At 40.9% G+C, this 26091-nt stretch overlaps 1 protein-coding gene across 1 annotated transcript in view; it reads right to left on the bottom strand.

Annotated features, from left to right (window-relative positions):
• The window catches only part of LOC124622442 (putative helicase MOV-10), a 447321-nt gene extending 424571 nt beyond the window's left edge, over positions 1-22750 (bottom strand). Inside the window, exon 1 of the mRNA XM_047148140.1 lies at positions 22266-22750. Coding sequence (XP_047004096.1) covers positions 22266-22326 — 61 coding nt within the window. The 5' untranslated portion in view covers positions 22327-22750. The remainder of the gene's footprint in view (positions 1-22265) is intronic.
• Positions 22751-26091: the final 3341 nt, after the last annotated feature.

The raw sequence follows: 26091 nt of genomic DNA, 5'->3' as shown, positions 1-26091 counted from the left end.
CTGTCGCTGCGATCGATGCCCTTCCTCGCCCTACATCTGTTAAGGAACTGCAGGCCTTCTTGAGGAAAATAGCATACTATCACAAGTTCTTACCACCTGCTGCTTCGGTGGCTCAGCCGTTGCATCGCCTGTTGCATAAAAACGTGCCTTTTCACTGGTCCGCGTAATGTGATGTGGCTTTCCAGAAATTGAAGACTATGCTGAAACAGGCCCCGTGCCTGGCTACTTATCGACCTGGCCAACATCTTGTTCTTGCCATGGACGCCTCTCAATACGGGGTCGGTGCAGTCCTTTCGCACCATTTTTCAGACGGCTCTGAACAACCCATTGCTTATGCCTCCAAAACGCTCACGGACACCCAACAAAAGTATTCTCAAATTGAAAAAGAAGCTTTGGCCATTATTTATGCTCTTCATAAGTTTGGTGTTTTTCTCTATGGATCCAAAGTTCATCTTGTTATGGATCACAAACCACTTGTTTCCTCGTTTCATCCATCAACGTCACTTCCCGACAAGGCTGCACATCGCCTCCAGCGTTGGGCTCTTTACTTGTCTCGTTTCAATTATGAGATTCATTTCCGGCCGACGGCTCAACATGCGAATGCTGATGCACTGTCTCGCCTTCCCATGGGTCCTGATCTGGCATTCGATAAGGACGAACTTTTGTGTTTCCATCTGGATGTTGCCGAGCAGCGGGTTGTGGAAGGATTCCCCATCACAGGGGACCGGCTGGCGGCGGTTACGGGTTCTGATCCTACCCTCTCCCGGGTTTTACGCTGTATTCAGAAGGGTTGGCCAGATCGTCCGTCCGCTAAGACTTCTGACCCATTGCGGAACTACTACGCTTTGTGCTACCGCCTCACGGCTAGGGATGGTGTTATCCTCTTTTCCGACAATGCTTCGCCGCGTGTTGTGGTACCTGTGTCTTTGCGTGCTTCGGTCTTGCGCCTCCTGCACCAAGGGCACTGGGGTGTGTCTCGCACAAAATCTCTGGCGTGCCGTCATGTGTACTGGCCTGGCATCGACTCTGAAATCACACACATGGTCGCTGCCTGCGGCCCTTGTGCGTCACAGGCCGCCACCCCGAAGTCATCTTTGTCACTGTGGCCTTCGCGTGAGACACCCTGGGAGCGCATTCATGCTGACTTCGCGGGACCTTTTTAAGGTACTTATTGGCTCCTCGTAATTGACACCTACTCTAACTTTCCTTTCATTGTCCGTTGCACGTCGCCTACCACCACGGCAACCACAAGTGCTCTTGCTCGCATTTTTTCTTTGGAAGGCCTTCCCTCTACTCTTGTTACTGATAAAGGTCCGCAATTTGCCTCTTCCGAATTTGCGAATTTTTGTGCTCGTAACGGCATTATGCATGTCACGGCGCCTCCATTCCATCCACAATCAAAAGGTGAGGCTGAACGACTGGTCCGCGCATTTAAGGCTCAGATGCGGAAACTTCTGACTTCTTCTGCTGCTGATGATGCGCTTCTTCAGTTTCTGGCTTCTTACCGTTTCACCCCCATGGGCGACCACAGCCCGGCTGAGCTCTTACATGGCCGACAGCCCCGCACGCTACTTCATCTTCTGCGGCCTTCCACCTCACTGCCGTGGGTGCCTTCGCTTGGCCGGTTCACCACTGACGACCTTGTCTGGGTACGGGGATATGGCAGGCAGCCAAAATGGAGTCCGGGCCGCATCTTACGACACCATGGCCAACGCCTGTATGAAATTCAGACGGACATGGGTGTTGCAGTGCGTCATTCGGACCAGCTTCGGCCTCGTTTGCCGGCAACGCCTGTTGCGAATGCCGCTACACAACCTTCAGCTCTACCGGACACTCTGGATCTTGGCGTCTCTCATTACTCACAACGCAGCCCTCTCACCGTCATCTCGGTGCCAGCACAAAAACGGACGCCACCAGGAGACGTGCCCATGCAGAAACCGGATGACCATCATCTGTCGGAGCCAATCTACTTGCCTCCTTCTCCTACAGACGCCGACACATCGCCAATGTCTCCTGTTATATCAATTGGACTTGCCACAATGGGCAGATTGGTGCACGGGGCCCCAGCAGATTCGCCCCCTACGTCTCCTGTCATCTCGACCCGTTATCATCGGGGACACTCCGTCCGTACGGGAAGCCTCCTCCTCCAGACTTTACGGCCAGTCACACAACGCCTATGGACGTTAGCAATCTACAGGCCACCTCCATCAAGACCAGTGAAAAAATTTCAAAGGGGGGAAAAGTGTTGTGACTCGCCGATCATTCAAAGTGCCGCCACGCAATTACGCGTGTCCTCTACATGCGGCGCTGTCTGCCAGCCATGCAGTAGCTGCGCCACCTAAGCGGCCAGCCAGCCAGCGGCTGCTAGACTCAAACTCGGTTATGATTTGACTGTTAAAGTGTACACATGTCTTGTTTTGTCAACTTGCTCAGTGAAGTATATGTGTTGTGTCGTTTTGAAATATGTGTTCAACTTGATGTTATAACAGTTTGCTGTGCAGTACTCATGTATTGGACAATTTTCTTTTGCAGTTTCAGTATTCAAGATACACTACTTGAATTTTCCCAGAAAATTATCCCATATCTAATGACAGATTCAAAATAACTATCATAAGCAATTTTTTGTGTAGTCAAGTCAGTGGAATTTGCTAGTATTTGCATTGCAAATGCAAAACTGCTTAATTTATTTTATAGGAACTCAATATCTCTATACCAGCTTAAGTTCTTGTACACATTTAGTCCCAGGAATTTGACCTTGTAAACTTTTTTTATAGGTTGATTGTTATGCTGTATTTTAAGTTCCACACAGTTTGAATGTTCAGTTTTGAACTGTACCATATGGGTTTTTGCAATGTTCAGTTTCAACCCATTTAACTGGAATCAGTTTTCTAAGGTATCCAGTGTGCTTACGATAAGAGCTCGGAATTTTTTCTGCATTGTTATCTTCAATTAAAACAGAAGTATCATGTGCAAACAGAACTGATGGGGAATTTATATTTATGGGTAAATGATTTGCGTAGAATAGGGATAGGATTGGCCCAAACTGGAGCCTTGAGACACACCTCGCGATAGTGTACTCCGTTTACAATAATAATTAACTGCATCTGAGGTGATAGTTACCCTTTGTTCTCTGTTGTGTAAATATGATGTTAGCCAATTTAGAGCATTGTCCTTAATCCCGTATTTGTCTAATTTATGGGTAAGCAAGTCATGGTTCACAGTGTCAAATGCTTTTGTGAGAACACAGAAGATACCTGCAACTTTAATCCTCTGATCCAATGATTTGCCTATCTTTTCAAAAAATTTATTCATTGCATCCAGAGTGTTTTTTCCTGGTTGAAATCAAGATTGGTTACTTATAATAATATCATTTTTTACAATAAAGTTTTTGATCTGGTTTGCAACTACTTTTTCTAACACTTTTGACAGGACTGGAAGAATAGAAATAGGCTGATAGTTTCCCATGTCTTCCCTCAACCCTTTCTTGAACAAAGGTCTGACCTCAGCATACTTCAGATCATCAGGAAAGCATCTCCATTCAAGACTGGTTGGATACTTTAGTGGGTATTCCATCCTACCCAGTGGAGTTTTTATTTTTTAATGTTAATATAACATTTTCCACATCCTTTATTATGACTTTTTAAAATTTTGTAACACACTCAGCTTCTTGGTGGATTCCAAAGGGATTTACTTTACTCTTATACTCTGCTACAACAACATCTGACTGTGCCACATTTATGAAGAATTCATTTAAACACTATGATACTTGAGATTGGTTTACAATACAGCTATCACATATTTCAATGCTAGATATTTCATTACTACTAACTCTTACACCTAACTCTGATTTGACAACAGACCACACTGCTTTTGTTTTGCTTTTATGTTGTACAATGAACTTCTTGTTTGCCATTTGTTTGGCTGCCTTCATAACTTTTTTAAATATAGCTTTATAATGACCAACATACTCAGTAAAACATATGTTTTTACTATATTTCAGTTCATTTTGGAGTTTCCTCTTCCTGGAACTAGAAATTTTTATAACCTGGGTTATCCATTTAAGCTTATTAGTCATTTTGTTGCATGAAGTTCTAATTGGAAAAGTTTCATCAAGTATTTCAAGAAAACTACTTAAATTTTTTTAAACATTACTATTACTCGAAAGACAGCTGTTGTACGGCCATTCAACCTATCTTAACTTATTTCTAAATGTAACTGAATTTTTTTCAGTGAAGTTCCTTTTCATATAGCTTTTCTTACATGAAATTTCTTTCTGAATATTTGGTAGTTCAATGAATAAGAGATTCCTAAATCAATGCAAAATTTATAACATCTTCAAATACATAGTTTATTAGAATTTTATCAATGCAAGTAGCTGACTTTGCATTTACTCTAGTGGGTTGCATGAAGTTTATTTTGAAGCCAAAGTTTTTTTATTAAGTCAGTGAATTTGGCTGTGTCGTTGTTTTCAACTATGAGATTAACATTGAAGTCAGCAGCTATTAATATCTTTTTCCCTTACATAGTTTTTCGAGCATGCAATGAAATTTCAACAGAAAAGTTTCAATTGTAGCTTTCTCTGGTACTCAGTAAACAGAAACTACTACAATATTTAGGTCCCTCAACTTGATAAGCAGCTTTCAAATATACATTCTTCATCCAAATGATTAAAATAATTTCTTATTTCATATTTTATACCAGAATGAGTATGTATGCAAGAGCCTCCACGTGATTTCTCTCGTCTATGAAAGCTGTTGGCTAATTCGAAATTTTCAATTTTATTAAGAATTTTAATATTGCCAGATGGACACCAATGTTCATTGACACAAATAACTTTAATATTTCTATATTCAGACAGAATAATTTGTAATTCATCCAATTTATGACTTTTGTTTGAAAAGTCAACACTTAGACCATTTATATTCAAGTGCATTATATGGGGACACTCATTTCTATTTATGATCTCAAGCATACACTTCCTTGGGTACCGTTTCAGTCTTGCCATTTTCTTTAGCAAACACTGTTTCTCATCTCTATCATTTCTTATAAGTTTCCACTATTTTGCAGAATTTTACATGTATCAGCCAACATTTTACTAAACATTTTGGAGCCTGACCTATTTATATGCAGTCTTTACGCAAACATTTATTGCTTAATAATTTATTTGGATTTATGAACACAGCTTCTAGATTATTAAAGTTTTCATTTAAATCATGGTTTATTTTCTCAATATATAGATCACTGACTGATCTTCTGTAGACAATAACACTCACCACGATTCTAGACATTTTGTAGACGCTGCTGGCAGATCGAATTAAATTTCTTGTTTCACTCACGATTTCCTCTTCATTGCTGCTTCTAAGAAGAATTTGTACCTACGTGGATGAAGACTACTTTGTAATTCTTCGGAGATGCCTCTGCTGAAGCTACTGTTGCTAAACTGTTTCTTCAACTGGTCGGTCTTGATTCCTGGACGAATGTCTATTGTGGAATTCAAACAATGGAAAATCCAGGATGGAATGTAACAATATTATGAAAAGGAAAGTTGCCACTCACCATACAGCAGTGATGCTGAGTCGCAGACAGGCACAACAAAAAGATATTCACAATTAAAGCTTTCGGCCATTAAGGCCTTTCTCAACAATAGACGTGTCTGTTGTCTATTGTTGACAAAGGCCTTAATGGCCGAAAGCTTTAATTGTGTGAGAGGCAACTTCCCTTTTCATAACACTGCAGAATTCAGCACTACCACAATTTTCAGGACAGAATCGCCTATAACAAGGCATTCACTTTTTTCACTCTGTTTTTCATTACTGAGATGTTTCAAATTATTTTTACTGTAGGTTATGCTTGTTCACTTGTATTTATTTTCAGTTCTTGCAACTTCGGCATGAGTTTCTTTCTTAGGTGCAGCAGCCTCGTTGTTTGATGTAATAACTGTATCATTCCGCCCGTCTTTGATGTTATTTTTGTCTATCGACTCTGCTGTCTCGGGGATACCAGGCAACCTACCTGAGTATTTAGCTTTACACTATGAAAGGCTCTTTGATATTGACATAATGTGTCCCCAATTATAGTGGGACAAAAGAGATCAAAATGGAAAAGGCAGAAAACAAAACAAAAACTGAGGGGCTTGACAAGATATCAAGCACCCAAGCATCAGGGTTGGAAGCTGTTTCTACAACTGCATCAGGTGAGAGACCAAGTGGAATTTGTCCTTGTATGGGGCTCAGAGGAGAAAAGTTCTACAGAACAAAGAGAAAATGAAGGCAAAGAATGACTTCCTAAACACAAAAGACAGAATTAAAAGGTCTTGAACCTAAAATCCAAAAAAGGACTGTCTTAGAGTGAAGGGAATATACAAAAACTTTCTGCCTACAAGAAAGGGAACATGAGAACAAGGGAGGAGTCTAATGTTCCCACTTCTCAATAATCCAATCTCACAAAAGCCAAGGTAAGAAAAAGGGAACAGGTCTCCCTACAATATCGCAGTTCTCAATTTTTAGGTGTTTATGCAACCGGGATATCCACTGGTCATCACTTTGCAGCACGTGCAGCTAGTTCAAATAGCTCTCTCTAAGATGTTTGGGGGGAGGGGGGAGAGCAAGTTCATGGCTCAGGATCGTTCACGAGGAGCTATGTGGATTAAGTTGCTCTATTCTGTGACTGTGAGGGAATAGGAATAGTGGTTTGGAGTAAGGAGACATTGCACAAAATAACTTTATGGGTGTAGGCGAAGCTGCTGGTCAAGGCTGCAAAGATATCAATTTGGGTATTAAAATTTATTAAAAGATGCTCATCCAAAGACTGTGTTCAAGAAAGTACAGGTGCAGAACCACGAGATATCGACAGAGGTCTGGAAAGTAATCAACTGGAGGGTTGCACCTGATGGGCAAACCTTTTTGTGGTGGAATTTGGTGAAGAATCACTGAAGGCAATGCAAGAACGGGACCTGAAACTGTACGGTTCTTGCAGGTTGTCAGAGTAATTAAAGATACTGGAAGCGATCATGGCAGCATGTTGTCTGCTGTAAGTGTTGCAGATAAACTTGCAACACAGTAAGGGCAGCAGCTGTGGTGCTGAGTCATCTTCTCGGAAGATAGGAAGTGGATGCAGCCCTGATCAGGAACCCTGTTTACATACAGGGCCCAGGAGACATCACACAGAAAAATGGACTAAGTTCCAAATACAAAAACAAGGCAAGGTAATGATGCCAAACCACATTTCAAGAGACATTCTACAATCCTGAGCATGAACAGAAGACCTTTTAAACTTATGCCAAGACTAATGACTAGTCACTGCAGCTTTAAGAAACACCTACACACAACTGGTACTGAGAAAGAAGCCCCTAAGCTTAGCTATACAGTGAGGGAATGAAACTGCACCACATTTAATCTTCCAAAGCCAAGCATTGCAGGTCAAAAGTCTTAGAATATTCAGGTCATTAATTTCTGAAGAAATTGTTTATAGTAATGGTAAGTCTTCAAGGATACTGACTGAATTTACTACAACCACTGGGAGAAAAACTGTGCAATACGCTCAATTTTGGTGCGGGCAATAACAAGCACTGTTGTTTTGTCTCCCTGAGCAAATCCATCAGTCAATGAAGTGTGAGAACTATCATACAATCAGCTTAACATTTCACGCATCTGAGTAGCTGACAAGAATATTATACAGACGAATGGAAAAGAAAACTGTGGATCTGTTAGAAGATGATCAGTTAGTCTTTGGGAAAGGTAAAGGCAGCAGAGAGAGAGAGTTCTAATGGTGCACTTGATAATGGAAGCAAGACATAAGAAAAATCAAGACAAGTTAATAGGATTTGTCAACCTATAAAAAGCACTCAACAATGTAAAATGGTGCAAGACATTCGAAATTCTCAGGGAAGTAGGTGTAAAAAATGGGCAATATACAATCTGTACACGAACCCTTAGATAGATATAAAAATGGAAGACCCAGAACAAAAATGGTATGGGAATACAGAGATTGGAATAAATCTAATAAATAACTGAGGACATGAGTGCAAGTGCTATTCTGATATGAAGAGGTTGGCAAGGGAAAGGAATTCACAAAGGGCTGCATCAAACCAGCCAGAATGTCCCTAGGTCTATGGTACGATGATCTCTGGCAGCCTCACATTACAGACATGTTGTACATATTGTGTGAATAGAAATATTCCACACTTACAACACAAATAACGTATTACAAAACAGAGTGTAACAGTTATACTAGTTTATCCAACAAGCAGGTGACCTCAGCTGCATCATGAGTTGCTGCCATGAGGTCCTCAAGCCTACACTGATCACGGTAAGATCACATGTTGGTTTGTCTTGACCTCACCACAATTGCACAGGTACGACAGTACTGTGTATCCCTATTTTAGAAGACTTCTTTTGATCTTGTTGTTCCCGTCTGTAGTCTCTTAAGGAATTTCCAGACTTCCCAATTTTCATGGTGATGATTCCATCAAATGATGATCTTTTGGAGTTGATTACACCTCCAATTTAGCCAGTGTTTGTTATTCATACTCCAAACTTGCTGTGAGGAAGGTATTATTTGATTTCAGTCCTAGAGTAGTTGGGCAAATGCCATAAAGTGGTGTTACACAGATGTAGAGGACTCCATTCTCTCTTTATACACAATTATCTCCCATCAAATTGTCAGGGAATCAGTTTCAGTCAAGTTGTAGGGCTTACCTGTAAGAGAAGTTTCAGATAGTTCATGATCAGTCAACTTGTTTTGTTGAGTGTTACATCAACTTGCTCAGCATAGGTAGATTCATACTAGATGGGAGATTCATTTTCACCAGTGGACTAGCGAATTGTTATTTTTGTTGTTTTTACCACTCCTTGCTAGTCAGCCTCACTTTAATCTACAATTTTCCAGAGGATATTGTTTCTACAGAAGACTTTCATTTTGTTTTGTTTTAGTGTTGCTTATATGACAAGGACTTGTCGAGGGCAGCATCCAGTATTTAGGGTAGGGATGATGCTTAATACTGTTCCTTTCCATGTGACTTGGAGCCCTACTGTACAGATGATATTCACAAACCTGGATTTTTTTGAGGTTAGGCATAAGTAAGTCACAGAAACAGTACTGTTTGAATGTCACTAAGTGTGCATTTTTGTCTTCTTGGTGTAGGTTTGCAATCCTTGACATTATATGTGATATGCTGCTAACTACATAGGGCTCAATCTGGGCCGTAGTAGCGCTTTAGTAACTTTTCTGAGAGTCAAACTTCAGATGGAGATGTAAAAACATATATAAAGTTGCCTGAACTGTAATTTACTTGTCAGATTATGACACTATAATACTCTTGTTCATCCTGGATAGCCAAGATGTGTCTCTCTTTTTCCATCTGACAGCTCACTGAATAGAATCTTTACTTAAACTACAGACGGTCTTCATGAAGTTTTAAAGTCATTTATTTTGTTCAAAGAAGAAGGGATCGATTGGCAGGACATGTTCTGAGGCATGAAGGGATCACCAATTTAGTATTGGAGGGCAGCGTGGAGGGTAAAAATCGTAGAGGGAGACCAAGAGATGAATACACTAAACAGATTCAGAAGGATGTAGGTTGCAGTAAGTACTGGGAGATGAAGAAGCTTGAACAGGATAGTGTAGCATGGAGAGCTGCATCAAACCAGTCTCTGGACTGAAGACCACAACAAAAACAACATTTTGTTCCAGAAAGACTTCCATTATTCAGGAACACATGGAATGTTTAACTACCTATAAAGATTAATTTGAGGGGAGCCTAAAGGATTTACTGGAGACAACTCCTACTACTTCAATTACAAATTTCTTAGTACAACTGATTGGTGTGTATGTACCATTAATAATATCAAATATTACATAAAATCTAACTTTTGTATATCTTCATTGAATGATGTGATCGATGTAAATAGGTGTTGTAAGCTGACTTTCTCTTTGATGATGCGTGTTTACAATAGCCTAAGATTATCATATGCGCTTCAGTGCATTGTACATTTACATATTTCCTGACCAGTTTGTTATTGCCTTTTAAATGAAAATATGTTTAAGAGATTTTGACTAATTTCACATCCATCAGCATCATTTCGCTAGGGATATGTGGAAGGTACCACAGCATATCTCTTTTTCTTGGAAATATTTGTTTTGTATTCTTTAGGATAGACTGCTACTCATAACATAGAGGAGGCACTGAGCAGCAGACAGGCACACTTAAAAATAGTCTAAGTTATTAGATAAAGTCCTTCTTCACATTTACAAAAACACACACACAATATACCGTACGCACAACTCACATGCTCTTGGCCACTGTTATCTCCTGGCACTAAGACCCAACTGTAGGTCTGTAACATACTGCAAGTAATGGAGAACCCCACTAATTTGAAAGAAAATTAAAAATATATGTCACTAGAGATACCATTAGAAATTATCTGAATATCTACATTCAGTGAAACATTTTGTTGGCTACATAGCACTTTGCTGTGTTCATTGTAAAGCAGTTTGGCAAGTAATAACATATTGTAAATATGACTCATTTTCCCTGAAAAATACCTTTGTAATCAACAAATATTAAGTTACCAACAGCAGGTAAGCAGCAGCCACATAGTATAATGGAGGAGGCAGCAGTTTCTTGCTTTCTTTTTCTTTTCTTTTTTTTCCCTTTAATATCCCTAGTTAGTCCTATGTGTCCCACACACTTGAGCAATATTCTAGGATGAATTGCATAAGTGTTTTGTAGGTAATCTCCTTTGTAGACTGTCTGCATCTCCCCAGTTCTCTACCAGTGACCTGAAGTCTGCTGCCTATTTTACACACATCCCTGAAGGTTCTCCTTTTTGGCAGGCTCTAAGGAATACAAAACATGACTGAAAGGGAGTAAGAATGCATGTTTCTCAGTGTGCTGAAATGTAGCATAGTCAAATCAATACACAAAAAAGGATCAAATGGGGAAGCAACAAAACTACAGACCAATATCACAGTTTCCTGCATTTAGCAAGATCTTTGATTCAGTGATGCAGGCTCAGGTTAGTGGCTTTTTTCACTAGAACTAATCTAACAAAAGCCCATCACAGATTCTGGAAAGATATAGCTCTACAAATAAAGAAAAGAATACTGTGGGCATATTTTTGTATCACACAAAGGCACCTGATGTAGTCAACCATGCACTGTCTCTTAAATAAACTGAAGCATGCCTTTTGGGTTCTAAGGAAATTGAATCTGTCTATTTACTCACATCTAGTATTTGTGCGATATTGTGAGAAAAGTTGACCCACGTTTTCTGACAAAAAATAACATTAGGGAAATTGTTCCATAATGTAGCATTTATGTTTTCTTGCCCGTTTTATAAACATGAGATAGTCACATATTTTCCGGCTACATGAGACTGTTTGCTGCACAATAGATTCTCGAGAAACAGGAGCTAGAAAAAGGGCTAATTTTCATGTTTTCTTGAAAGTCGCACCTAGTGTTTTGCAATTTCAGGAGAACTTGACGTCTCATTTATCAATGTGGAAATGGTTAGATATTACAACTGTTGTACTGTTCTCATGTGATAATGCAGATTTAGATGCAATGATTAATATTTTGGCTTTCTATCTGTTACCTTCAGCTTCAACAATGTGCTGATCCACATTCTTTGACTCTGAATCAGGAGCTTCCTGTCTAATACTACACATGTTAAATTAATGATTTATTGTAAAGTCTGCCTGCTTAGCTGGATGGTAACGTGGTCACCTCCCATGCAAGCAGGCCCAGGTTCGATTCCCAGCTGTGTTGGAAATTTTCTCTGCTCGGGGACTGGGTGTTGTGTTGTCCTCATCATCATTTCAGTCTCATCACCGACGAGCAGGTCGCCAAATGTTGCGTCAAATGAAATAAGAATTGCACTTGGCAGCCGAACTTCCCCAAATAGGGCCCTCCCGGCCAATGATGCCATACGCTCATTTCATTTCATTTATTGTAAAGGAACTTATCTGCATTATACATCCTAAACTCCAGTTTTAAGATATTTTGATGCTGTAAAATTGAGCTACAATACATCACTTAATATCACATGCTCCATGAAAAATGAATCATTGTGTAAAAACTTCCTTGTAAGTGTACACATTGTATATCCTTTAGCTAAGATAACAATATCACCTGTAACAAGCAATGTTTTTGCAAACTTCCATGACTGGTAACATCAAAACAAAGTGAGTATAAGCCAGTTTTATTTGCTTGTGATTCAGTCACAACTGTTCTATGTTTGTTATATCTGAACTGATGTTCTCAGTTAGTTATTTGAATGAGATGTTGGTGGTGTACTATTAGCTCTCCTCAACCTTTTTTTGATAAAATTTCTGCCTTTGGTGATCATCGTCACCATAACTCCATCATAATCACAAATTTTTGTCTCTTTGGTAGCACTCTTGTAAATATTGGATCCATTTGTAACCACATGAAAAAAAAAATCTCATGTGTGTGCTGTAAAACTACTTGTGTGAGGGATTTGTCTGATCATGTCTTCAGAATTACTTTGTAAGACTGTTGATCCTTACCACCTGTCAATACTACATCTACATCTAAACTCTGCAAAATACAGTGAGGTGCTCTGTGGCAGAGGGTGTGTTTCTTTCTGTTCCATTCACATACAGAGGGCGGGAAGAATGATTGTTTGAATGCCTCTGTACGTGCAGTAATTATTCTAATCTAATCCTCATGATCCCTATGAGAGCAATATGTAGGGGACTGTCATACATTTCTAGAGTCATCATTTAAAGCCAGTTCTTGAAACTTTGTTAATAGACTTTCTCGCTGTAGTTTACATCTATCTTCCAGAGTCTTCCAGTTCAGTTCCTTCAGTATCTTTGTGACATTCTCCCATTGATCAAACAAACCTGTGACCATTCATGCTGCTGTTCCCTGTATACATTCAATATCCCCTGTTAGTCCTATCTGGTATGGGTCCCAAGCGCTTCAGCAATATTCTACAGCAACGGTCACACAAGTGACTTTTAAACAATCTTCTTTCTAGACCCACTGCACTTCCCCAGTATTCTACCAATAAACCACAGTCTATCACCTGCTTTAACCATGACTGAGACTATGTGATCATTCCATTTCATATTGCAGCGAAATGTTACATCCAGACATTTTATGAGTTGGCCAATTCCAACAATGACTCATTGACATTATAGTCATAGGATACAACGTTTTTTTGTTTTGTGAAGTACTACTAGGCAAATTAGAGCTAAGCTATATTGTTAACATACAGTCAGGTTTTTTTCTAGGCAACTGAATTTTGGCTTTCTTTGTGACCAGTGTTTCAGACTCTCATAGCTGATAAAATATTGTATTAATGTAAGTCCGCCACTGCTGTGGACTCTCATCCACATGTGTTACAGTCAAATTCATTTCGGGCCTCACTAGATCTGACAATTCTGCTTATTGCATCTCCATGGAAGTCTGATTTATCCTTCTGAGTTGCAGACAGGCTCAACAAAACGATTGTTGGAATGTAACCTTTTGGTCAACAAGGCCTTTGTTGAAAATAGACAAAAAACACACACACAAGTGTGTGTGCAATACACAGCTCACACACACATGACCACAGTCTCTGGCAGCTACAGCCAGACTGAAAACAGCAGCGCATGTTGGGAAAGGCAGCTGGTTGGTGGGAGTAAGGAGGAGGCTGCAGTGGGGAGAGGGAAGGATAGCAGTGTAGAGGTGGGATGGTAAAGTGCTGCATGCGGGAGTGGACAGGGACAAGCTGGAGAGCAAGTAGGGCAACTAGGTGCCGTCGGGAGGTTAGATGGAAGGCAGGGGGAGAGGTAGCGAAAAATGAGAGACGTAAAAGGACTGGATGCGTTGGTGGAATAGAGGGCTGTGTAGTGCTGGAATGGGAACAGGGAAGGTGCTAGATGGGTAAGGACAATTGCTAACGAATGAAGGCTGAGGCCAGGAGGATTATGGGAACATGGGATATACTGCAGGGAGAATTCCCGCCTGCGGAGTTCAGAAAAGCTGATGTTGTTGGGAAGGATCCAAAGGGCACAGGCTGTGAAGCAGTCACTGAAATGAAGAACGTCGTGTTAGGTGGTGTGCTAAGCAATAAGGTGGTCCAGCTGTTTCTTGGCCACCAATTGTCAGTGCCCATTCATGTGGACAGACAGCTTGTTGGTTGTCATGCCAATGTAGAATACAGCACAGTACTTGCAGCTTGGCTTGTAGATCACATGTCTTGATGTGATAGGTGATTTCTGTGGCTGGACCGGACTAGGTGGTGGTGGTGGGAGGATGTATAGGGCAGGTTTTGCATCTAGGTCTATTACAGGGATATGAGCCATGAGGCAAGAGGTTGGGGGCAGGGGTTGTGTAAGGATGGACAAGGATATTGTGTAGGTTTAGTGGACAGTGGAATGTAATTCAGTTGCTCCAGTCCTGGGTGGTACTCAGTCATAAGGGGAATGCTTCTCTGTGACTGGACAGTGGGATTTTGGGAGGTGGTGGATGACTGGAGAGATAAGGCATGGGAGATCTGTTTTTGTACAAGGTTGGGAGGATAATCACGGTCTGTGAAGACCTCAGTGAGGCCCTCAACATATTTCGAGAGTGACTGCTCATCACTGCAGATGTGACAGCCATGGGTGGCTAGGCTGTATGGAAAGGACTTCTTGGTGTGGGATGTGTGACAGCTGTCAAAGGGAAGGTATTGTTGGTGGTTGGTAGGCCTGTTATGGACAGAGATACTGATGTAGCCATCTTTGAGATGAAGTTCAACATTGAGGATGGCAGCTTGGTGGATTGAGTAGGACCAGGTGAAGTGAATGGGGGAGAAGCCATTGAGGTTGTGGATACATGTGGATAGGGCACCCACACCCTTAATCCAGATCATGAAGATGTCATTAATGAATCGGAACCAGGTGAGGGGTTTAGGACTCTAGGTATTTAGAAAGGATTCCTCTAGATGGCCCATGAACAGGTTGGCATAGAATGATGCCATGCAGGTGCCCATAGCCGTGCCACAGATTTATTTGTAGGTAATGCCTTCAAAGCAGAAGTAATTGTGGGTGAGAATATAGTTGGTCATGGCAACTAGGAAGGAGGTTGTTGGTTTGGAATTCTTTGGGCATTGGGAAAGGTAGTGTACAATAGTGGTAAGGCCATGTGCATTAGGGATGTTAGTGTAAAAGGAGGCAGCATCAATAGTGATGAACAGGGCACCATGTGGTAAAGGAACAGTAACTGTGGACAGTTGGTGGAGGAAATGATTGGTATCTTTTATATAGGGAGGTAGGTTGTGGGTAACAGACTGAAGGTGTTGGTCTACGAGAGCAGAGAATATCTCAGATGGGCCACAGTAACCGGACAGAATGAGGTGTCCTGGGTGGCTGGGTTTATGGACTTTAAGAAGCCCTTGTATGGTAGGTGTGAGGGGAGTGGTAGGGGTGAAGAGAGAGATGGACTTCGGGGTGAGGTTATGGGATGGGCCAAAGGATTTGAAGAGAGATTAGAGATCTTGCTGGATATCTGGAATGGGGTCACTGTGGCAAGGTTTGTTGGTGGATGAATCTGACAGCTGGTGGAGTCCTTCTGCCAGGTAGTCCTTGCAGTTCAAAACAACAGTGGTGAAGCCTTTGTCAGCAGGTAGGATTATAAGATCAGGATCAGTTTTTAGGTGGTGGATTGTGGTGCAGATGTAAGGTTGGTTTGAATGTTAAGGGACTTGGGTAATGATGGTGAGGCAAGGTTCAATGTTAAGAAATTCTGGAAACTTAACACAGGATGATATGAGGGCAGTGGTGGTGGATCACGGTTGGATGGAAGAGTGAACCGAGTCATGCAGGGTTCAACATCGGTCTCTGGTCAAGTCGGATTGGTAGGGTTGGTGGCGAAAAAGTTGGTTCGTTGGTTCGGTTGGGGAGTAAAGGGATTAAACTTCTGGGTTATCAGTCTCTTTTCCAAAGTCACACAAGTTTCAGATGAAAATCATAGCACAAAAGAATCGTATCACTAAAAATCAGGGAAAAGAACCAAATGCGTGAACGAACTGTTTCCACTGTAGATGCTAGGAGAACAAGAGAAGGTCTTTAACAATTCCTGCATTATTGAATTTGGCAGTGGGGCAAAAGGTGAGGCCTTTGGAAAGGACCGATACTTCTGCGGGGCTAAGGCTTTTGGAGAAAAGGTTCATGTCTGTGTTTTGGGTCCGTTTAGGTTCTGTTTGGTGGTAGGAAGGCGTCTTTGAGGGTGCGGTGAATGTAATTGGTCTGTGAGACAGAGTTTGTCAGCCATGAGAGGACGCGGGGGAGGTTTGGAGGTTATTGTAGATGTGGTGGATAGTGGTAGTCCAAGTCTGCCACACCTATCCCCTCTCCACTGCCCTCCGTCTAACCCCTCAAACTGCACCTAGCTGTCCTACCCTCTCTCCACCTTGTCCCTACATGCTCCCATATGCAGCACTTAACAGTCCCCCAGCAATACCCTGCTATGCCTCCCCCTCCTTGCCCCAACTTCCTCATTAATCCCCAACACCCGGTTGCCTCTTCCATTCTGTGCTGCTTCTTGCAGTCTGGCTTTAGCTAACTGTGATCATGTATGTGTGAGTTGGGTTTTGCGTAATTGTGTGTGTTGTCTACTTTCGACAAAGGCTTGTTGGCCAAAAACTTACATTTTGACAGTCTTTTTGTTGTGCTATTTGCGACACAGCATCTCCGCTGTATGGTGAGTAACAACTATCTTTTTCATAATATTGTTACATTCCATCCTGGATTTTCCAGTGTCTGATTTATCTTTCCGATATACATGCCATGTTTTGCTGCAGATTTCATTACTTTGTACATACTAACAAAATACTCAAGATGATTACTTTAAATACCTCAACATGAGAAAAGAAGCAAGGCAGCTGGCCCAAGAAGATCATATTAGATACACTTTATGTGTCACAGATCCATGCAATGCATGCAGCGAGAAGTGAATGTAAGAAACGAAGGTCCTCATAAAAAAATCCGGTAAGAAATACTGCTATCAGTTGTACACAATATTCTAACTGCTTGCATATGTTGAATAAATACTTTATTTATATTAGATGCACTTCTCCAGAATATAATTCCATAGGACAACAGAAAGTGAAAATAAGCAGACACTCACGTTCTTGGGTCAACACAATGAGAGATGCTTCTAGGGGTAAGACACAGAACTGAGCTTCTTGATTGATGGCATTTCTGATTGCATCATAAAGCAATGTGTAAACAAACATTTCACTGCCTCTTGCAGATACAGACAATTCATCTTTTCTCACACTCACATCCCCAGGCTGTTTCAAAATTGCTTAAGTGTTCCCTATTCATAAGAATGGAGACAAATCAAATATAGAAAACAATAGACCAACTGCCTTATTATCAGGATTTAGTAAAATCGTAGAAAAAAATAATGTGTAATAGGTTAATGACATTTTCAGAAAAAATAAATTCTCACTGATGCTCAGCATGGATTCAGGAAAAATAAATCAACAACTAGGGCTATCTACGATTTTATACACAATACCCTGCAAACAATGGACAAAAAGCAAAGTGACACTGGCATTTTTTTAGACTTAAGTAAAGCCTTTGGCCTACTGGACCACAATACACAGTTGGACAATTTACAAGTGTATGGCATTAGTGGCACTGCACTAAAATGGTTCACATCATACGTGACAACCAGGGAACAGAAAATACAAATAAAACAGGAACTAAAGGAAAATACACAAAAGATTTAAACCCGAACAATGAGACACAAACAAATACTTTCTCTGCAGATGACACAAGCATTCTTACTACAGGAAACACCCCAAGTCAGCTACAACAAGCTATACATAAAATTACAGCACAGTTATATACCGTAGCCTACATGGTTTGAGGCAAATAAACTACTAATAAACATTAAAAAAAACAACATTCCTACATTTCTGTTTAAAAGGTGATGCATGCAACAGCAGTGTGACATTTAACTCCAGAAAAATTCCATCTTCAAATGGAAACAAGGTTTGTAGGCATATGGCTTCAAAATAACTTCAAATGGCATACACATACAAACAAAATGAAATTGTTATGGTCTACGATTACTCAATGTTAAACCAAGTTTTAGCACTGTCCAAATTACCTACTTTGCTCAATTCCATTGCATCCTACTGTATGGAATTATATAACGGGGTAAACACCACCTAGTTCATCCATATTCCTAACCCAACAAAGAACTGTAAGAGCACTACAACATGACTGACAAACAGATTCTTGCAAATCCCTCTTTGAAAAGTTGTCAATCCTTCCACTTCCCTGTTATATACTAGAAATCTATAAGCATATTAGAAAACATTTAAAAGACATAAATGAAAATTTTAACATCCACGAACATGATGCAAGACAAAAGAAAGAGATTCATGTCCAGTCAGTAAAGACATCAAACACAGTCTTTTGAAAACCCCATGGGCATTCTTATTAGGTCATTGCTTCTAGTCAGTGGCAGAATTTTTAGAACATGTGAGTTATAGGAGATTTGACGCAAGACAGTGCAGTCACTGGAAGTAGAGCAAACTCTTTTGTAGATAAAGATAAAATTTATGTAACTGCTGAAATAATATTGCGTTTTAACTGTGTTGTGTGACTGTTTTGTTTTGGGTTTGTTCTGTGTGCCACAATCTGGAGAGATGTTTTGTATGAATGAATAAATAAATAAAAGTTTACATGTTCATTATTTTAATTTACATTACCCAGATGGATACCAAGGAATTCTACACAATGTGTTCCATTTAGCATATGGCCAGTAATGTCTACATCTGTTCTGATGATTATTTCTATTTTATTTTCATTACCCTGATGGATACCAAGGAATTTTACACAATGTGTTTCATTTAGCGTGTGGCCATTAATGTCTACAGCTGCTGCGAACAGGTCAGTATTGGTAGCGTGAAAGCACATAACGTGAATTTTTGTGAGACTGAGACTTAAGCTTGTAGGCATCTTAAGTTGTTATTTGAGTTTGTGTCTGCTAAGGTTGAGAGGGGACCCTTGATTTCTACACTTTAGTCATAAGTAAACAGTGCAGTTTTTGCAGCACTCTTTGAAGTCATTAGAAGAACATTTATGTAAGAAACAAATATGGGCCCAGTAGCTATTCTTGCAGCACTCCACATGTAATGCTATCGAATAAAAATATCCAAACACATATTAGTGAATATTAATATGGAGTGTGTTCACTCTTCACCTTTATGGTGTCTTGAAAACTGCTGGGGGCAGCTTCAATGAGGTGTCTGAATGTCTTGTAGGAGAACTGCAGCCATTCTTCCACAGTGAGGACAGTCACGTTGGACACAGAGGTCTGCAGCAAACTCAACATTCTAACTCATCCCAAAGGTATTCGAGTGGGTGCAGTCATGTCTCTAGGCAGGCCAGTCCATTTCAGGAATGTTGTTGTCCACAAACTACTGCCTCAAAGATGGTTTAGCGGTGCTTATTCCTTTGTATTCCCATTTCACAGTCACATCATGAGCAGTTGACTTGGGCACTTTCGAAAGGTTGAAATCAAGGGCGTACCCAGAATCTGAACTGGGGGGGGGGGGGGGGGGGGGAGACAGGTCATACTACTCTCAGGAAACAAGGACTCGAGACAACATACAACACTTCCTATAATAAAACAGTAAACCAGTGAAAAACTCCTTTCAATAAACATTTTAAATACAAGAATGCACGTGTACAATCCGAGAAAACATGCAGCATTTCTTATTAAATAAAACAGTAAACTAGTAAAAAAACTACGAATATCTTCTAGGGGGAGGGGGGGCAGCCGCCCCCCCCCCCCCTGCCCCTCACTGGGTACGCCCATGGTTGAAATATCCCTGATGTATTTGTTACTTTGGTGACATCGAAAGACTGATCCATATTTGAAGTCACCGAGCTCTCCAAACCATTCCATTATGCTGTTACTGCTCCTCAACTAATAACACAATACTACCTGCTTCCTTATATACTGGCAGGTCCACTATTTCTGATATCCAGTGGTCAGTTCTGCATTACATAGAGGTTGGGTGGATATTTTTGAGCAGATAATCATTCTGAGGTCAGTTACGTACTTCAGGTACTGTATGTTAATGACATCCTCCGCTTCCAGTTGGGGATAAAATTCAAGTTTATGCAAGAGGGATGCCATTCCAAATAGCCTTCTGCGATCCACCAGATTAATGGCAATGTCACACACAACATACAAACAGCATAATTTTTCTCTTTCACCTCTGTCAGTGCTTTATTTCTAGATCTTATATTGCTTTCTATGAGGAGGATCCTTCACAAAACACAACTGAGAGGCAGTTAACAAGTGTCGCTCCATTAATTGAGTCTTCTGTCAGAGGCCACTTTCGCAAACACTTCTGAAAACACTGGAAGGAGTGATATAAATCTGCAGTTTGTCAGAAAATATTTCCTGAGTTACTGATTGTTACAAAGATAAGTTGAGGATAATCCTATCAAGTCAGAACAAGATTTTAATATTATGCTAGAAATAGCATTATAGTAATCATAATTACAACTTTTTAATAGCACGATGAAGTTTTTAGTCTCTGTCTCACAAGGCACTCATTCTGCAAATTATCTGATTACCTAAATTCAAGTTTTGAAAAGTCCTGTTACCTATATCGCAAGAAGCAGTAAAGCAGCATACTGTTTTCAAAGTAGGCCTAATGACTTTGTCTTTAATTTGCATGGGTATGTTTATCTGACAAAATTATGAATAGTACTAAGCTGTATAGTTATCACTTGTTACTGCAATGTAAAATTTTAGTTTTTTATAATTTTCTGGTCTTTTGTTGAAGTGTACCTTGTTGCATTCAAATTTCTGCACAGATTCCCATTCTTGATAGGGTCTATGGAACATGATGAATGACTTACTCTTACGAGAAATTGACACTAATATTGTGTAGACCTAAATTTCCTTGGAATTCAGCTGGATAACAAGCTAATATAATATCTCTATCCATAAACTAAATAATAAACTAGAGTTTGTTAAGTCTGGCACTCAGAAGTATCTTTCACTGTATCAACTTTAAATTTTCAACAAGGTTACTTTAATGGCTTGTTGTTCTACAGATGAGGCAATAACGATGAAATATTCGTTCAGAAAAATGGGCAATAAGAACACATTACGACATACAACTATACTGTCATAGAAAACTTACAGCAGATCTTGGAATCCTTGCACTCATTTTCAATTATAATTACTCGGTGACCACTTTTGTAGCACCAGTTACAATAATTTTAATCAGATGAGCTATGATTCACACAACTACCATGCAAGATCCCGAAATTTTTCGTGTCTACAGATCAGATTAAAATGCTGCATCCCGCAAGGCGATCTTTAAAAATCTGCAGGCATGTATTATGCACGAAACTGGGAATGTCTGTCCATTCAAAAGTAAATCAAAATTCTGTTTTGATGGCAGTTCTTTGTAGAAATTATGAGAGTATCTAGATCCAAGTAATAAGGGTCCTTAATAACAGCGGGATAAGTATAACAGCAATTTTCGATACACCAGCGAGCGCATATGCGTCCTTCTATGACGTCATAGCTGGCTTTAGCGTGGCCTACGCTTAGGCCTAGTGGCTTTAGAGCACTGTAATCCAGTTTTGTGTGTTCAGTGTCAAAGGTCACAGATTGTATCATATTATACAATACTTCCCAATTTTCACTGATAACAGGCCTCAACTGTCAGTGCGCGCAGGATACACTTAGTTTTTATAATAATTCAAGTAAACATCACGCTAACAGTGTAGTAGAGAATCCGCAACAGTTTATTTGGAAGCTGCTGTTTTCCAGCTAATTTTATTAAACGCTATTACTTGGATACTGTCAAACTGCATGTTGCATTTCTAGTGTGATTAATAATTAATACAGCGTACAAACTCAGTTTCTGACTTTACCTCTCTTAGCCACCGGTAATTACACCGGTACACAGATTTGTTCCACATGGTATGTTTTAATATCTGGAAACAAAATCTCGTTTTCCACCCATCGACAAAACTCCTGGATTCGACTCTGTGTTGTATTAATTCGATGCCGTTATCGTACCCAGTGTGTTTAGAAATAAATTACAGATTGACACTTCAGCAGTTTCGACTATAGCAAGTCATCATCAAATGATTTGCGTGGTACCGATACGTCACATGGTATGGTACATTGTCAAAGTTTAGAAGAATGTCGCTGTATTTACCTAAGGTAGTCTACTTCGTGCGTATGTTTTGCTACATTCCATTAATTAGGTTACTTACATTGTCGTGGGTACAGCACCTTCCTGTTTTCCTTCAACATCTTCTTTGTATCTCCCTTCATGATTGCAGCACAATAGCACAGAACGGGGATGCAGTAATACCTGTTCTACGTTCAGATAGTTTACCATCGAGCCAATATTGTTTGTCTAGCGCCTATTCGTTGCGACCCTCAGCAACATACAACCATATAACTGTGAAAATATATGCACTACCGTGAATCGCCGAACACAGAATGCACCAAAAACAAAAATTGTTTCACTTCCGCGTGGTATTTCCGCAGCCTTTGTTGTTAAGTACCGATAACTCTAGTTCTCCCGCTGTCCCAGTGCAGGTAACCCACGTTTACTTGATCTTCACACCTTATGAAATATTCAGTTTATTTTGTCGTACTTTATGTAAACCGGGAATATCTTTCGATCCGTAGAACAGAGTTGACACCGTCGTCACATCAATCGAACACTTGAAACTGCGTGCGGCACACTAATGTTTTCAGCAGTCGGCACGCACTCATACCCACAGTGTTATCTGTTACACTGCTGAGTCATGTATGACACGTGCCATTAATATCTAATCGTATGCTGCCTTAATCACGTGACACACAAAATCGTCTTTAAGGGGAATCCCACACCAGCACACTGCCGTAAGAGCAGTGTGAGATTTTCTTATCACGTGTAACCAGTGATAAGAAAGTTTACCATTAAGTTACGATCATTTTTTTTCTTTCGTATTTGTTCCACACTGTAATGGGTTCCATTAAACGTATCCCTTGCAAGATCGTATCCAAGATCACGGCTAGGGCAGAGGACGGTAAATCAGGTGTCTGGCGGCGAATCGCGAAATAATTTTGAGATTTCTCGAAAAATTGCTGTGGATGCATTTGCTTATAGTAGCTTACATATTCTGGGTTTATTTTGAACCGAGGCGTTCGTCTGTTTTGCAGGGCACATGCATTTAGCGACGATCTTTTTATTTTATTTATTTAGTTATTTTTTTAAGAAGACTAGAGGTGTGGGGAGACTCAGCGCCCTTCGCTAGCTAAGGCCATGTTTTCTTTTCTGTGCACGAACATATTACATTGATAAATGAAGCTGCTGAAATACACTTCTGCTCCTCTGTTTTATAGTATTCCCAATGACAGATAGATGCGAAGAAAATACGGTAACATTGTACAAAAGAGTTTAATGTCAGAAAAGTGTTCTCAGGAGGTTTTGTATTCAATTCACCAATGTCTCCATTGCCGAAAAAGCAATGTTATCAAAAAGCGTTTCGTCTTACCCGCATTTCTGACTGATAAGATTAGCCGACAGCAAAATACACTTAGGTGACAAAGGTAATGGGATACCTCCTAATATCACTTAGCACCTCCTTCTGCCCGGCGTACTGTAGCAACTCCACGTAGCACGGACGCAACAAGACACCGCAGAAATGTTTGGCCATGCTGCCTCTATAGCCATCCATAGTTGCGAAACTGCTGCCAGTGCAGGATTTTGTGCACGAACTGACTTCTCGATTATGTCCCAAAATGTTCGATGGGATTCACGTCAGGTAATCTGGGTGGTCAAATCGTCCGCTCGAACTGTCCAAAATGCTCTTCAAACCAATCGTGAACACTTGTGGCCCGGTGACATGGCACATAGTAATCTATACGAAAAATTCCATCATTGTTTGGGAACATGAAGTCTATGAATGGTTGCAAATGGTCTCCAAGTAGCCGAAAATAACCGTTGCCAATCAATGATCGGTTCAGTTTCTACTACATCTACATCTACATCCATACTCCGCAAGCCACCTGACGGTGTGTGGCGGAGGGTACCCTGAGTACCTCTATCGGTTCCCCCTTCTATTCCAGTCTCGTATTGTTCGTGGAAAGAAGGATTGTCTGTATGCTTCTGTGTGGGCTCTAATCTCTCTGATTTTATCCTCATGGTCTCTTCGCGAGATATACTTAGGAGGGAGCAATATACTGCTGGACTCTTCGGTGAAGGTATGTTCTCGAAACTTTAACAAAAGCCCGTACCGACCTACTGAGCGTCTCTCCTGCAGAGTCTTCCACTGGAGTTTATCTATCATCTCCGTAACGCTTTCGCGATTACTAAATGATCCTGTAACGAAGCGCGCTGCTCTCCGTTGTATCTTCTCTATCTCTTCTATCAACCCTATCTGGTACGGATCCCACACCGCTGAGCAGTATTCAAGCAGTGGGCGAGCAAGCGCACTGTAACCTACTTCCTTTGTTTTCGGATTGCATTTCCTTAGGATTCTTCCAATGAATCTCAGTCTGGCATCTGCTTTACCGACGATCAACTTTATATGATAATTCCATTTTAAATCACTCCTAATGCGTACTCCCAGATAATTTATGGAATTAACTGCTTCCAGTTGCTAACCTGCTATTTTGTAGCTAAATGATAAGGGATCTTTCTTTCTATGTATTCGCAGCACATTACACTTGTCTACATTGAGATTCAATTGCCATTCCCTGCACCATGCGTCAATTCGCTGCAGATCCTCCTGCATTTCAGTACAATTTTCCATTGTTACAACCTCTCGATACACCGCAGCATCATCTGCAAAAGGCCTCGTGAACTTCCGATGTCATCCACCAGGTCATTTATGTATATTGTGAACAGCAACGGTCCCATGACACTCCCATGTGGCACACCTGAAATCACTCTTACTTCGGAAGACTTCTCTCCATTGAGAATGACATGCTGCGTTCTGTTATCTAGGAACTCCTCAATCCAATCACACAATTGGTCTGATAGTCCATATGCTCTTACTTTGTTCATTAAACGATTCTGGGGAACTGTATCGAACGCCTTGCGGAAGTCAAGAAACACGTCATCTACCTGTGAACCCGTGTCTATGGCCCTCTGAGTCTCGTGGACGAATAGCGCGAGCTGGGTTTAACATGACCATCTTTTTCGAAACCCATGCTGACTCCTACAGAGTAGATTTCTAGTCTCCAGGAAAGTCATTATACTCGAACATAATACGTGTTCCAAAATTCTACAACTGATCGACGTTAGAGATATGGGTCTATAGTTCTGCACCTCTGTTCGACGTCCCTTCTTGAAAACGGGGATGACCTGTGCCCTTTTCCAATCCTTTGGAACGCTACGCTCTTCTAGAGACCTACGGTACACCGCTGCAAGAAGGGGGGCAAGTTCCTTCGCGTACTCTGTGTAAAATCGAACTGGTATCCCATCAGGTCCAGCGACCTTTCCTCTTTTGAGCGATTTTAATTGTTTCTCTATCCCTCTGTCGTCTATTTCGATAGCTATCATTTTGTCATCTGTGCGACAATCTAGAGAAGGAACTACAGTGCAGTCTTCCTCTGTGAAATAGCTTTGGAAAGAGACATTTAGTATTTCGGCCTTTAGTCTGTCATCCTCTGTTTCAGTACCATTTTGGTCACAGAGTGTCTGGACATTTTGTTTTAATCCACCTACCGCTTTGACATAAGACCAGAATTTCTTAGGATTTTCTGCGAAGTCAGTACATAGTACATACAGTACCCAGCTCATTTCATGTAAATACAGCCCACCCCATTGTTGGAGCCAACACCAGCTTCCACAGTGCCTTGCTGACAACGTGGGTCCATGGCTTTGTAGGGTCTTTACCACACTCGAACGCTATCACCAGCACTCACCAACTGAAACCAGGACTCACCTGGCCAGGCCACGGTTGTCCAGTCGTCTAGCGTCCAGTCGATATGGTGCAATCGATCTCGTGCTGTTTAGCAAAGCACTCGTGTCGGACGACTGTTCACATAGCCCCTTAACGCCATTTTTTCCACTCTGTCCTAACGGGTACGTTCATCGTA

The sequence above is a fragment of the Schistocerca americana genome, chromosome 7 (assembly GCF_021461395.2).
Source record: "Schistocerca americana isolate TAMUIC-IGC-003095 chromosome 7, iqSchAmer2.1, whole genome shotgun sequence".
Classification (NCBI taxonomy): Eukaryota; Metazoa; Arthropoda; class Insecta; order Orthoptera; family Acrididae; genus Schistocerca; species Schistocerca americana.
The sequence above is the reverse complement of the archived record's forward strand: the minus strand, read 5'-3'. Positions and strand labels throughout refer to the sequence as shown.